Source organism: Lutjanus erythropterus, chromosome 13, assembly GCF_056507025.1.
Source record: "Lutjanus erythropterus isolate fLutEry1 chromosome 13, fLutEry1.hap2, whole genome shotgun sequence".
NCBI lineage: Eukaryota > Metazoa > Chordata > Actinopteri > Lutjaniformes > Lutjanidae > Lutjanus > Lutjanus erythropterus.
Genome location: NC_139329.1, coordinates 39,311,612 through 39,325,380, shown reverse-complemented (window position 1 = coordinate 39,325,380; position 13,769 = coordinate 39,311,612). Strand labels below are relative to the sequence as shown.

The following is a 13,769-nucleotide window of genomic DNA, read 5'->3' as shown; positions in this document are numbered from 1 at the left end:
AGTGGATTTTATGAACAGAGTCACTGTGACAGGAAATGATGTCATCAGTGTAACAGCTCAGTGCTTGTTCCTGTTTTCCTCTGACGTGCTGCTCAGAGACACGTCGCTGTGACTCCAGCTGAAGGTTTTCGACACGGTCTGAGAGTAAAGACGTGCAGATCGGCTCTGATGGGACACGAAACCCCACCCGCCACTTCACCAGACGTTATGACAACATCGTGGAGAGGATCGCTGCAGTCAGAGAGATTTTTTTTAAACAGGAAGAGACGTTTGGTTTAACGTCTTGGTTCGTCTTTCCACTGTCCAACAATCGCCGACTCTGGTTTGGTCCAAATAAAATCCTGCATCCACGTCGTGACGGAGCGCAGAGCGTTCAGCTCAGGTGAAGCTGGAGAGAGAAGCTCTGCAGATCGTCTGATTTTATAACTTCTACAGAAAAATGAACATCTTCACTTCCTCTGAGTGAAAATGAGAATAAAAAGCATTAAAACACGAGTCTAACTGTTGAATCAGACTCAGTTTAGTTTGGCGAGAAAGAGTTTAGTCTACTGCTCTCCTCTGCTCTGCCTGACAGAACATTAAAATATGTTCACATTTTAGCCGACGTAATTAATATTTTCCTCATCAATAATATATATATATATATATATTTTTACCCATCCGCCATCAATCTGTGTTAATTTTTTTCATCTTTTATGCCATTTTCATCTTGTTCTGTCTTTTACGTTGTTTTCGTCTTGTTTCGTCTTTTAAGTCAGTTTCATCTTGTTTCATCTTTTTATGTCGTTTTCGTTTCGTTTTGTCTTTTAAGTCATTTTCATCTTGTTTCATCTTTTTATGTCGTTTTCGTTTCGTTTTGTCTTTTAAGTCATTTTCATCTTGTTTCATCTTTTATGTCGTTTTCGTCTCGTTTTGTCTTTTTATGTCGTTTTCGTTTCGTTTTGTCTTTTAAGTCATTTTCATCTTGTTTCATCTTTTATGTCGTTTTCGTTTCGTTTTGTCTTTTAAGTCATTTTCATCTTGTTTCATCTTTTATGTCGTTTTCGTCTCGTTTCATCTTTTTATGTCGTTTTCGTCTCGTTTCGTGGTTCAGAGCCGAGCCGTGTTGTTCTTGAATGAGTGAAACAGTCGAGTGTAGCGGCGGCGGTGGCGGCGGCAGCCTCCTGCTGTACGAGGCCGCTCTGTGATGTGAGGCGTTCTCAGGCGCCGTGGCGGCCACCAGCCTCAGCCCCCGCCCCCTCCTCCTCCTCCGCTCTTTAAATGGATCTCCAGCACTATTTGACCCACTTCTATAAAGTGATTAATGTTGTGTGTCACTGAGAAACGAAGCGCCGCAGGATCCCCGGCCTCGCTCCGACACACACAAAGGCCGCGGCTCTCCGTTGCCATGGTGAAGCCAGTGGTAACAGGAAGCAGCCCATAATCTGAGTTTTTTCTTCTTCTCTCCTCTCAGAGAATGAAAAGAGTTCATGTGTTAGTTTGTGTGTAAAGTGTTGGTGTGAAGCCGAGACTCACTGCAGCTCTGAGGGTTCGATTCAATAATCAATACATCTATTGATCTATTGATCTATTGATCTATTTATGGAGCCATCGGTCTGTCTATTAATCCACTGATCCATCAAAATGTTTATTGATCTATTGATCTGTCTATTGATTCATTTATCTGTTAATGGGATCCATCGATGTGTCTATTGATCCATTGATCTCTGTATCGATCCCTCGGTCTGTCTATTGATTGGTGGATCTGTCTGTTGATCCATCGATCTGTCTATTGATCAGTTGATCTGTCTATTGATCCATCAATGTGTATTGATCTATTGATGTGTCTATTGATCCATTGATCTCTGTATTGATCCCTCGGTCTGTCTGTTGATTGGTGGATCTGTCTGTTGATCCACTGATGTGTCTATTGATCAACTGGTCTGTCTATTGATCCATTGATCTGTGTATTGATCTGTTGATGTGTCTATTGATCCATGGATCTCTGTAGTTCAGCCTTCATTCATTTCAGATAACTTAATATTGATAGTTTTATTGATCGTATTGAGTATTTGGTTGAAGTGTGTCATGAGAGATCAGGTGAGTCAGATTTCTGATCTTCAGTTGTGTTTGTGTTTCAGGGTGAGACGCCCAAACAGCGAGCTGAGAAGGCCAACGACCAGGAACTGGCAGAGTATCTGGAGAACCGCCAACATTACCAGATGATCCAGAGAGAAGACCATGAGACGGCGGTCTGAAGTCCACGCCGTCTGTCCTCACAACACCTGTCTGTCTTTTGGTCTTTCATTTATTCACCCCCCCCCCCCCCAAACATCTCCAGCCGGGCTCGACGGAGAAAACAGTCACGGCGTGGAGACAACGACGTGCTTCTGCTCGAATCGACCAGAGATGGTGTTTTGTTGAGGATGTCTGTCCTCTGTCCTCTGTCCTCCAAACTAAAGACCATGAACGCCTCGGGACACTGACGAGAATTCAAACTTCAGACCACAAAGACTTTCAGATCTCCTCCAAACTGCGTTTTGAATGCGGCTTTTTATCGACGTTAGCGCTCTGAGCTCTGTGTTACATGACAAAGACGTGCGTACAGACAGTGAGACAACAGCAGCTTTGAGCGAACACTGACTGTATTCATCCCTCGTCTGCAGCTGAACGTGATGGAACGAGACGCTTTCGCCATATCTGATAGAGCGGCTGCAAAAAAACGTGTCTTCTCTCAAGCTTCTAGTGACCTATTGGATGTATTTGTTTACTCGACAGAAATAAGTGTTCACAATATTTAACTTAGACACAGATGAATTTATCTATTTATGATTTATTTGTAGAGATAAAAAACAAACTCTGCTTGTGATCAAACACAGGGAAGCCAGTCGTCTCCTGCCTCAGTCTCAATTTTAGATATTTCAGTCAACATATGAGATTTTTTTGTATTTTTTTTTTTGTCTGTTACAGAAGTGTAAAGCTCTCGGCTGCCGGCAGGACGCTTTCTTTGTGACGTGTATCGACTGTGTACGTAGACGCCGAGACGCCCGGTAGACTCGTCAGTGTTCGTCACAGATTGTAAAAGGCAACAGAAGCTGACGCCAGAATCTGCCAAAGCAGTCCGTCTGTATTAATGATAATAATTATATAACGACATTATACCGAGTGACGTCAGAGAAATAACTGTTTGGTTTTATCATTTCTGAGTGACCTGCAATAAAGCATGTCAGTTACAGCTTCCTGTGAGGACAATGACATTATTCTGTTTGATTCAGAGCTCAAACCATCACTGACAGATAATTCATTTAGTTTTTTAAGCAGAAAATACCAAATGTTCCGTAATTCTGCTTCTTAAAGGTGCATTACGTACAACTCAGAGTTCAGTTCACAGAGATTCAGAGATAATTCTGAAGTTCAGTCCCAAATATGAACTAGATCACTTTTTTTCTTTTTCTTTTAATTTGAAGGGATATGTACTTTATTTATTTATAAAAAAAAAAACAATACAATAGTGTTTTACAACAACGATTAAGACAGAGACTAAATACACTTGGACAGAGAAAAACAAACATAAACAGACAAACAAAACATAAATAAAAACATAAATAAATAATTAATGATGGCAAATAAATATTCTTGATAAATCTAACGATTAAATTGAAATGTTTTGTTTTTTGGGGGGGTCTTTTATAGAACGCTGAATTATAATAAGTTGGCAATAATAATATCAACAATAAAAACAGCAATAATAACTCCATGTGTATAAATATGAATGTAACATATGAACCTTTTCCCTTGAGTCATTATTACAGAACAGGACGACAGAACCTGCTCGCCAGCGTCTCCTTGTTTTGCCTCCACTTAAGCTCCGCCCACAGAAACACCACGTCATGATGTCCTCCAATAGAAAAGAGGCCTGTTGTTAATGTGTGAACAGACTGTAACTTAAATTAAAGAATGAGAACTTCCCGTCTTTCTCAGTTGTCTCTAAAAGCCTGTGGACAGATTTCTGTGACGGGATGTTCCAAAGGATGTGACGTTTATGTTCCTCCCTTCAGCTCCTCTACGGCACCAACATACAATGTTCTTCAGCGGCAAATGGTTCTGGGTAGAACCTCAGCCCTGCAGGAAGAAGCCTGGAGATCTTTCCTTCTAGAGTCGACCCTGAAGTCAGAGAGTTCATCAGAGTTCTGCAGCAGCGGGGGGGAGGCGGGGGGTCGGGGGTGTCCTTAGGGGAGAGCGGACCTGAAGGGGGACATCATGAAGGTTTCCCTCCCTCCCGCTCAGTTAACAATGGCCTCCACGCATGACTGAGCCATCAGAGCGCCGGGAGACTTTAAATCTGCTCTTATTCTGCTGCTTGTTTGCCATCAAGTGGGAGAACACAGGCCTCGGTTCTGACGCAGAACTCAGCAGAACCACATGAACTAAAGTAGAGATTTTGCATTTCACACCTTAAAAAATCAACTTCATTTTAAGCGTACAAATATTTTCGCCACTTTTCTGATGAGAAACTGCTGTTATGAGTCCAAAATCCATCTCTCTAAACCAACCAAAGTCCATAGACAAAATCAGCAGTTTTGTCTTGCAGTAAACAGGAGTTGTTGGTCGACTGCTGCCTCCATCCGTTGGTTTGTTTGTGTTATTGTGTGACTTTGATGAATCAGAACGAACCCCTTTAAACACTGAAGTCACACAGTAACACAAACACACTAACAGATGGAGGCAACAGTCGACCAACAGCTCCTGTGTTCTGTGAGAGAAAATTACTGATTTCGCCTGTGAAGTTTGGTTGGTCTGTAGAGAGTGACGTTTGTCTTATATAGGGGTGGTTTCCTGTCAGACAAGAAGTGGGCGTGGCTTATAATAAAATTCATGTTAAATCAGCCAAACATTTTATTTTCTAATCTAATATTAAGTAACAAAGGAGCTGTTATGCCATTAAAGCATCAAACTGATTTAATATTGGAATATATTTAATATAATTAATAATGAAATATATATAACCTTATGCTGTATTTTTTATCTCTCTTTCTCTCTATTTTTATTTTTTGGCTAAACTCAGTTTTATAAACTTTCTGAAGTTACCACCTCCTCCCCCTTTAACTGGAGGACACTGAAAAATCAGAAACTGGAAAAAAAAAAAAGTTTTATAAATCTAAAGATTCTGTTTTTCACTGCAAATAGAAACTCTTCAGTAAAATAATAAAAAAACAAAACTTTGACAGACAGTAGTGGAATGTAACTGAACATTTACTCGAGTATTTAAGTATGACACTTATTTAAAGGGACAGTTCACCTGTCAGACAGACAGTTGTTCTGTGAGTCGCAGAGTTTTGGAGATTTTAAATATTAACCAAATAAACTTTCACAGCATTAAATTTACATTTTAAGTTCAGTAGTATTTTGAATGGAGTACTTATTCTTTGTTATTTGTACATTTACTGCAGTAACAGCAGAGATTTGACCCGTCACACACCTGCTGCACACACACACACACACCCAACCTGTATGGTGGCATTACACACACTCCTCCTATATGTTCTATATGACACTCACACACACACACACACACACACACACACACTTTATGCTAATGAGCTGAGCTTGTTTTGTTCCTCAGTGTTTGGATTAAAGCTTGTGATGTCACCACGAGGCTGGTTTTCAGCATTGTTCAAATGCAGTGTGTGTGTGTGTGTGTGCGTGTGTGTGTGCGTGCGTGTGTGTGTGCGTGTGTGCGTGTGTGTGTGTGAGGGGATGTTGAGCAGCAGCAGCTGAAGGCAGCGACAGAAGGCGACGACTCCACAGCTCGACTGGCTGCTCCTCTGAGCTCAGCAAGTAAGTTTTTATGTTTGTTGTTTTTTTCATCATCTTTAACACATTTTTACAAATAATGTTATATTACATTATATATTATACTAAATGTAATTAAACCAGCAAAATAACAATTAGAATATTTCTCAGCTTTGATTCTTCACAGAAACTGAATAGGTTTATTTTGAAGGGATGGATTCCTCAAATATCACAATGTTTCACAAGCTTTATTTTGAAAGGATGTTTAAACAGAAATAATGAAACAAACAACATCAGTACATTTATTTCTATTATCTGTTTATGTTCCAGTTCACCACAAAACAATGTCATTATTTTGGATATAAGAAATAATGTTTTTATTCTTTCTTTCCTTTTTTTAATGTTGGTTTTATTTCTAAATTTGTGCTCATGTTGTCAGACCTGCTGATAAACGAGAAATGTTTTTCCACGTGTGGCTTCACAGGTTCAACTTTATGTTTTTTACTTACGGTTCTACTTCATTTTGTTGTGTTTTTGTTCTGTTATTGTTGATGTTTGTCGTTCGTTCTACATTCTGTCTCTAAATTTGAGAGAAAGAAAGTTTTCCACATGGTTCAAAAATGTAAATATTCAGTCTGTCCTCCACAGAAAACCTGTCAGACCGTCATCTGTGCAGCAGCTTATTACAACTCATATTTACGTCTGTAGTTCGGTGGCGACCTCTAGTGGTCGTAGTAATTATGACAGGAGAAAAATAAACAGCGAGGAAGACTGAAGGTCAAACAAACTCTTCATCCAGGAGACCGGTGTTCACGTGAAACCAAAGATCAACACTGACTTTGAAGTTTGAAGTTACTTAACTTACTTAAGTTACTCGATATAAACCGTCCTTCAGATGTGAGGACGTGTTGTAAATGTAAATTATAAGTAACTGCAGATCTCCTTCATGTTGTTGTTTCCACTGTCAAACCTTCAGTTTTGTTAGAATCAGCTGTTAAACCCTCGTCTTTCATCCAAACATTTCTAGATTTAGTTTTTGATTTTATTCTAATTAAAGCTCAGGTTGGCAGTTTATTTTAGCATCACTGGGCAGAAGTTCCTTAATAATCTTTCAGGATGATATAATTGAAGTATTCTGAGAGAAAACCAGACTTCTGCTCCTCCTCTTGACTGTTTTCAGGATTTAAAAATCTCGTCTGTGATGAGAGTCTCAACCGTCAGCCATCTTTCTCCAGAATCACCAAAAGCAGCTCCTCATTTTCCAAAAGTTGTTCTTCTTCTAACTGGATGTTTTGTAGAGACATTCTTCTGTCTGGATCGATTCATCCTTTCACTCGTTTCTCTGTCTGAGTCAGTAAACCCAGATTCAGTAGCCCAGACTCATCTGTAACTAGCCAGGAACACGTATTCTGCACTGTTTTTTTTTAATTTTTTTATACAGTTTATAAATCAGGATGTTTTAGTGGAACTGTAACGTTGGTGTTGATGAAGACTCGCTGTATGGAGACGAAACCTGGTGCCACCTACAGGAAATATTTGGTGGCCACAGGGTCACTTCTTGTGGCCATGGTTAATGTGGAACCCGGATTAGTTAGAGATTCATTTTTTACTGTCGAAATTACTCCTAATATAAGAATCAAACTCTGTTTTCGCTTGAGGAGACGTCAGCTTCCTCTCCTCCTCCTCAGACGACACCTTCACGGTCACAGACTGTCCTTAAGGGCCTCGGCCTTCGACTCCACGCCTTCCTGTACATCAGGATCTGTGCCGTGTGGTGGGTCGGACTCTGCGCCGTACATCAGACTCTACAGGACTAAACGTCCACAGGTTCCCATCTTTAAACTTTGTCTCATGTTTCCGGATGCGAGAGTGAACTCTGAGATTCAGGAGGAAGTTCCTCTAAATGTTTGGAACCAAAGGGAGCATCCCACTCCTTTTCTTCATGCTAAGATTTCATTGTTTTCTTATGCAAATCAGTTTCTATTCAGGGCGGGGGGGTGGACGGGAGGGGGGGGCACGGCTCCTAAGACGTGGCATGGAATCTGTGTTGGGCTTTAGAGAAATGAAACCAGGCTAGAGGAGGCTTTGTTTTGGCCCAATGAATCAGTATTCTTTTGAGGGGAAATCTAAAGGGCTCTTTCAGACGCTGCTTGGCCTCCTCCTCCTCCTCCTCCTCCTCCTTCACCCCCTCCTCCTCCTCCTCCTCCTCTTCTTCATTGATGGAGGACAGACTGGAGGCCTGCTGAGAGCCGGTTCTTTCCTCATAAAAGGCCGCAGGAGGAGCGAGAGGAGCAGGATTTGCTCTGCCAGCTGACATGTGAAAGAGGACCATTGCTTTAATGGAGGCCTGAAAGAGGAGTCTGTCATTTCTCAGCACAATAACAACAGAGAGCCAGAGAGGAGCTTTATGGGTAATTGACTCTCTTTTTTTCAAAGTAGAGCCAAAGAGCCCCGCACCGCATTTCTCCTCCGAGCTGATGGGTGCCGTCGCCGTCATCAGCCACTGAAGGAGCGCTTTAATCATGACGAGAAACAAACCAAAATCTGTGTGTAAATAACAGCTGAGTGTGTGTGGTGAGAACAGGAACACAATCTGAATACATTAGCCTACTTTTATAATCCTGATCTGCTCGCACTACAATAGTCAGATTATTTGGCTTAAGCGTTCTGAGGTTTGGGGGGCCGAGCTGAAAAGAGAACGGATTTGATTTGGACTAAATTTGGACCATCTGTCCGACCAAGATCACGCTACAGTTAAACATCGTGTCGGCCAATCACACAACAAGATCAGACCAGGACAAAATTTGACAATTTGAAACACCAGAGCATGAAACTCTGGACCCCAGACCACCACATGCAAAAAATTAGCACTTATAAACTGTTTTGTTTTTTTACCGCAGCTAAAAACAGCCGACTGACCCTTTTCTCAGAGCCAGCAGACGAGTTCGCGTTTCTGTTTTTACTGATGTGTCGCTGGAAAGTCCAGACTGAAGTGATGTGTGTGCAGGAGAGCAGAGAGAAAGAAGTTTTTAAAAGCTTGTAGTTTCTAACTGAATCTCTGTGGTCTGAAGTTTAGTCTCTCTCCTGCGTCGCTGTTTGTACTTTCAGGTTTCTGCTTTACTTGACTGTTTGATGTTGACTTTCAGCTGATAGGAGCTGTTATGATGAGCAGGAAGGACTGACATTCAACTGGTTTCTAAAAGTTGTGGCCACCAGGGGGCATCAGTTAGATACCCTCCAGACAAATGTTCCTTTTTGGATGTTTGATGGATAAAATGGGATGTTTGTGGTTCTGGAACAGAGAAAAATTAAAATAATTATTATAGTCTATGTGTAGATGAATCAGGTGAAGTACTGGACCTTAACAAACCACCACTGCTGCAGTATCATCCTCCTCTACAGTATGAGCATGAATGAACATGAGCCGTCATAAGAAGTTTAAAATTCAATACTTATACTCTTACTTTTTATGTAATGTTAGTTTTGACAAGAACCAGTTCAGCTGCTGTTACAGTCAAACTTCAACTCAAGCGAAAGGAACTTTGTTGTTAAAAATGACAAGATTATATAAGGTGATGTGGAAAGGTCATTAAAAATTGTCAGAAACGTTCATTAATACACAAATTGACTCCCAAGACTTATTGATAAATTGTGAATCGGGTTGTGATGGCTTGTTATTTTTAACGAGCAAACTGAGCACAGAAACAAACATTTCACACATCATGCAGAGAACAATAAATAAATAAATAGTGCTGTACGTCTGTAACCGAGTGCAGGGCGATTCCTGATTGGCTGATTCTCAGACAGCTGTTAATCTGAGTTCGTCCGGCGTGTGAAGATGCCGCTGATGAAAACCAACATTTCCTCATTTTGCTGCTTCATAATAAATAATTATATCATTTGTAGGGTTATAAAATTTTATTTTATAAGAATACAGAGGAAATAAAAAAGTTTATGCACCGTTCAGCTTCTAAACTAAAGACGAACACGTCATTGGTTAAATACAAATCTCCAAGCAGGTGCAAACAGAGCTGGAGCCGATAAATACCTGTGACTCCTGCAGTGTCATGTGACCCAAACTGAATGCTGATTAGCCAGATGTTAGTGGTGTGTTTTGTTTTTTTTTTGTCAGGTGTAAAATGCTGCAGGGATGACACAGTTCTGTAGTCCAACCCTGAAGGTTCCCTCCACAAACCAACAAACTGTTAGATTACTGCAGAAAATAAACAAAAGTGAGATGTTTTATTCAGCAACATAATCTTTACAAACAAACATTTATGAGTTTTGAAGCATAAATGCGTCAGCAGAAGTAAAAAGCTGGTTGCTGGTTCTCAACCCGACACCACAGAATAATCAGGTCGGTGTTTCTGAGCCTCCAGTCTGTTCAGAGATTAAACTGTAACACATGAAAGCTGACAAACGCTGCCTGCCATTATATTTTATTTTATTTTATTCTTCATGACCATCTGGTGACCCCCAGAAAGTACATCACGACCCCATATGTGTCCCGACCCCCAGGTTGAGAACCACTTAAGTTACGGTCACGTGACTTCAACATCACCATCACTAAGTGACATCACGATGACGTTTAATGTCCCCGACATCCTCTGCAGTTTTTACTGATGTATTTTATCATGTAGAACCACAGCTGTGAGGACCTGGAAAAGCTTGAAAAGCACCTTGAAAATTCTTGAAAAGTGCTTGAATTTGACTTTGGAAAAGGTGTAGGAACCCTTGAGACTATGGTAACAACCACACATTATTACTGCAATATAAAACTTTACAAAAAGTTCTGAATTTACAATTTACTTTTCTTAGTCTGCACTTCTATTCCAATACTGAGGCAAATTCTATACAATAAAAAAACTTAAACAGGGTTTCTGCAGGTTTTAACAAGTTAAATTTAAGATTTTTAACACCATTATTGATGCAATTTAATAAATGTTTCGTATTTGTACTGGCAAAAAAGTACAAACATAGTTTGCATCAGAGATTATTGGTTGTTATAACATGTTTGAATTAATAATGGTTTACTAAAACATTGATGTCTTGATTGAACAGTTAAAGACCTCCATGTTTTTGTCTCTGCAGGATGCGAAGTTTGTTCTCAGTGACGCTGCTGCTGCTCCTGGCCCTGACGCTCACCACCGAGGCCAACAGAAGAGCCAAAGAACACAAACGTGAGACGTGAAATTACACCGACGTCGCCTGAAGGCAGCACTTGCTCTTCTTTTTCTTTTTCATATTCCAGCAGATATTTCATAATGACAAGTTAGAATTTATTGTTTTGGCAAACCTACATTTCTTCAGCCCGCCCGCCCACTTCTGTTTGAGTTTCACGTTTTCCCAGAATGCCTTTCATGACAGCAGGAATGTGCAGCTTGTAGCATAAAGGTCAGAAAGTGAGACGGCAAGTTTTTCCTGTTGTGATGAAACGAGTCAGGAAACCAAACTCTGACTTCAGATTCACAACTTATTCAGGCCTCTGGTTCTCTGCCACTGATACACATCACAGCTGCAACTAACCATTATTTTCTTTATCAATCAATCTGTTGATCAATTTCTCCATTAATCGATTAGTTGTTTGGTCCATGAAATGTCAGAAAATGGTGAAAATGTTTATTAGTGTCTGAGAAGAGTGAAGAAACCAGAAAATATAAATATTTAATAGTTAACTAATCATTTAATCACCAGCTCTCATATATCCAAAGATCTCATCCAGCTGTTGATGCAGACACACTTTATTTTTCTGTCATTTCACTTCAGGTGCTGCAGCGTCTTTGTGTCTGCATGTTGCTTTGTGTTAAATCCCTGATTGCTGCAAGTTGCATTAAAAAACATGCAGCTCTTCTAGATTTTCCAAATGTCCAAATGTTGGCTTGAACAAATTGAATTCACTCAAAAAGAAAAAAGTCTCTGCTGTTTTACATCCTTGTCATTCTGGCCTCACAGTGCAGCTTCTTCTTCCTGAGGGTTTGGTTAAAATAAGAAAGTCACGTTGTGTAACTTTAAAAACTTCAGATTTTTTGGTTTCATGTGGGACACGAATCCTGCTTCTGGGGTAAAGTTCTGACTTTATACCTCCTCCATACGTGTTCTTCCTCGTTCTTTATTCTACGTCAGCTGACACAGGTGAGTTACACTGAAGTTACTGTGAAGCCTGAAGGAACCTGAAGATAAGATGAATCATTCCTGAGCCCCTGCAGGGAAATTCAAAAAGTTCTCGTGTGTCTGTTTGAGACACAGACAGAACGTCTGTGTTTAACAACCTGGGAATGAGAACGAGCTGGAAATCCTGGATTTTTTCTTTTTTCAACATATGTTTCTTTCTAAGAGAGAACTTTAAGTCAGCACCAATACAATCATAAAGAACACTGAGTTTCTACACGTCCCTCATCCATCGTACCAACAAATAAATAAAATATACATATATCACAAGCGTGTGTATACAAAGACTCTAAGCCATTTGTTTTGGATCTAATTGGAAATCTGGTATCATTTAATAAAGACAAACAAGGATCTGTTTTTAGGACTGATTTAGTGAATGAAGGAACCAAAATTCTTAAAACTTTTCAACAGATAAATCATCTGTGTGAACGTTCTCTCTGCAGTTCTGCATCTCAGACAGTTAATTTTATAATCTTTGGAAAATCTATGCATTTTTACGGGAGTGAGAACGAATTTATGGATGAACTGACATTAATATTCACAAACTGATTATATTTACATGTTTTACACCACAGCTGGAAAAAAATCCTTCAAAATAAAAGCATAGTTCAGGTGTTTTCTGCAGGTTTGTGTGCTCTGACTGACTCTCTGCCCCACCAGGTGGGAAACATGATAAATCCAAGCCTGCCTCAGAGTGCTCCACCGCAGAGACTCAGTACGGAAAATGTGTCCCTGAACACGGAGACTGTGGAGACGGACTGAGGGAGGCCACCTGCAAAGACCGCACCGACAAGATCCACTGCAAGATCCCCTGCAACTGGAAGAAGGACATCAGTAAGACCAACACACACACACGCACCTGACACGCACCTGACACGCACCTGACACGCACCTGACATGCACCTGACACGCACCTGACATACACCTGACACGCACCTGACATGCACCTGACAGACGCCTGACACACGCCTGACATGCACCTGACACACACCTGACACGCACCTGACATGCACCTGACACGCACCTGACATACACCTGACACGCACCTGACATGCACCTGACACACACCTGACATACACCTGACACGCACCTGACACGCACCTGACACACACCTGACATACACCTGACACGCACCTGACATACACCTGACACGCACCTGACATGCACCTGACACACACCTGACATGCACCTGACACACACCTGACATACACCTGACACGCACCTGACACGCACCTGACACGCACCTGACATACACCTGACACACGCCTGACACACGCCTGACACACGCCTGACACACCTGACACGCACCTGACATACACCTGACACGCACCTGACACACACCTGACATACACCTGACACGCACCTGACACGCACCTGACACACACCTGACATACACCTGACACGCACCTGACATACACCTGACACGCACCTGACACACACCTGACATACACCTGACACGCACCTGACACGCACCTGACACACGCCTGACACACCTGACACGCACCTGACATACACCTGACACGCACCTGACACACACCTGACATGCACCTGACACGCACCTCACACGCACCTGACATGCACCTGACACGCACCTGACACACGCCTTTATTAGAATTTCAGAAAATGTGACGTCCTGACAGAAATTTAGACAAACTTTAAATAAACTTGTTCTTTTTTTGAACTTAATTTTTATTGAATGATAGATTAGATAGAAGTTATACAGCTTCGTCTTGAATGTCCAGAGGTAAAAGGTCAACATGTTGGTTTCAACATGCAACATGTTAAAGTTACTGTGGGTGACGCATGTTGGGAGATAAACACTGTAAATG

The 13,769-nt window shown here is 41.1% G+C and overlaps 2 protein-coding genes across 6 annotated transcripts in view; both read left to right on the top strand.

Annotated features, from left to right (window-relative positions):
- The window catches only part of dgkzb (diacylglycerol kinase, zeta b), a 48,966-nt gene extending 45,752 nt beyond the window's left edge, over window positions 1-3,214 (top strand). For all 4 annotated transcript variants that reach the window (XM_084733593.1, XM_084733592.1, XM_084733590.1 and 1 more), the window contains one exon: window positions 2,121-3,214. In XM_084733593.1, coding sequence (XP_084589719.1) covers window positions 2,121-2,237 — 117 coding nt within the window. In that variant the 3' untranslated portion in view covers window positions 2,238-3,214. The remainder of the gene's footprint in view (window positions 1-2,120) is intronic.
- A 2,494-nt stretch (window positions 3,215-5,708) lies between these two features.
- The window catches only part of mdkb (midkine b), a 40,910-nt gene continuing 32,849 nt past the window's right edge, over window positions 5,709-13,769 (top strand). Inside the window, exons 1-3 of one of the 2 annotated variants that reach the window (XR_014771733.1) lie at window positions 5,709-5,817; window positions 10,864-10,952; window positions 12,601-12,774. Coding sequence is in view for 1 of the 2 variants with exons in the window: in XM_084733718.1 (XP_084589844.1) it covers window positions 10,865-10,952; window positions 12,601-12,774 (262 nt within the window). In the remaining variant the exon portion in view is untranslated. The remainder of the gene's footprint in view (window positions 5,818-10,863; window positions 10,953-12,600; window positions 12,775-13,769) is intronic. The other variant, XM_084733718.1, reaches the window with a different exon arrangement.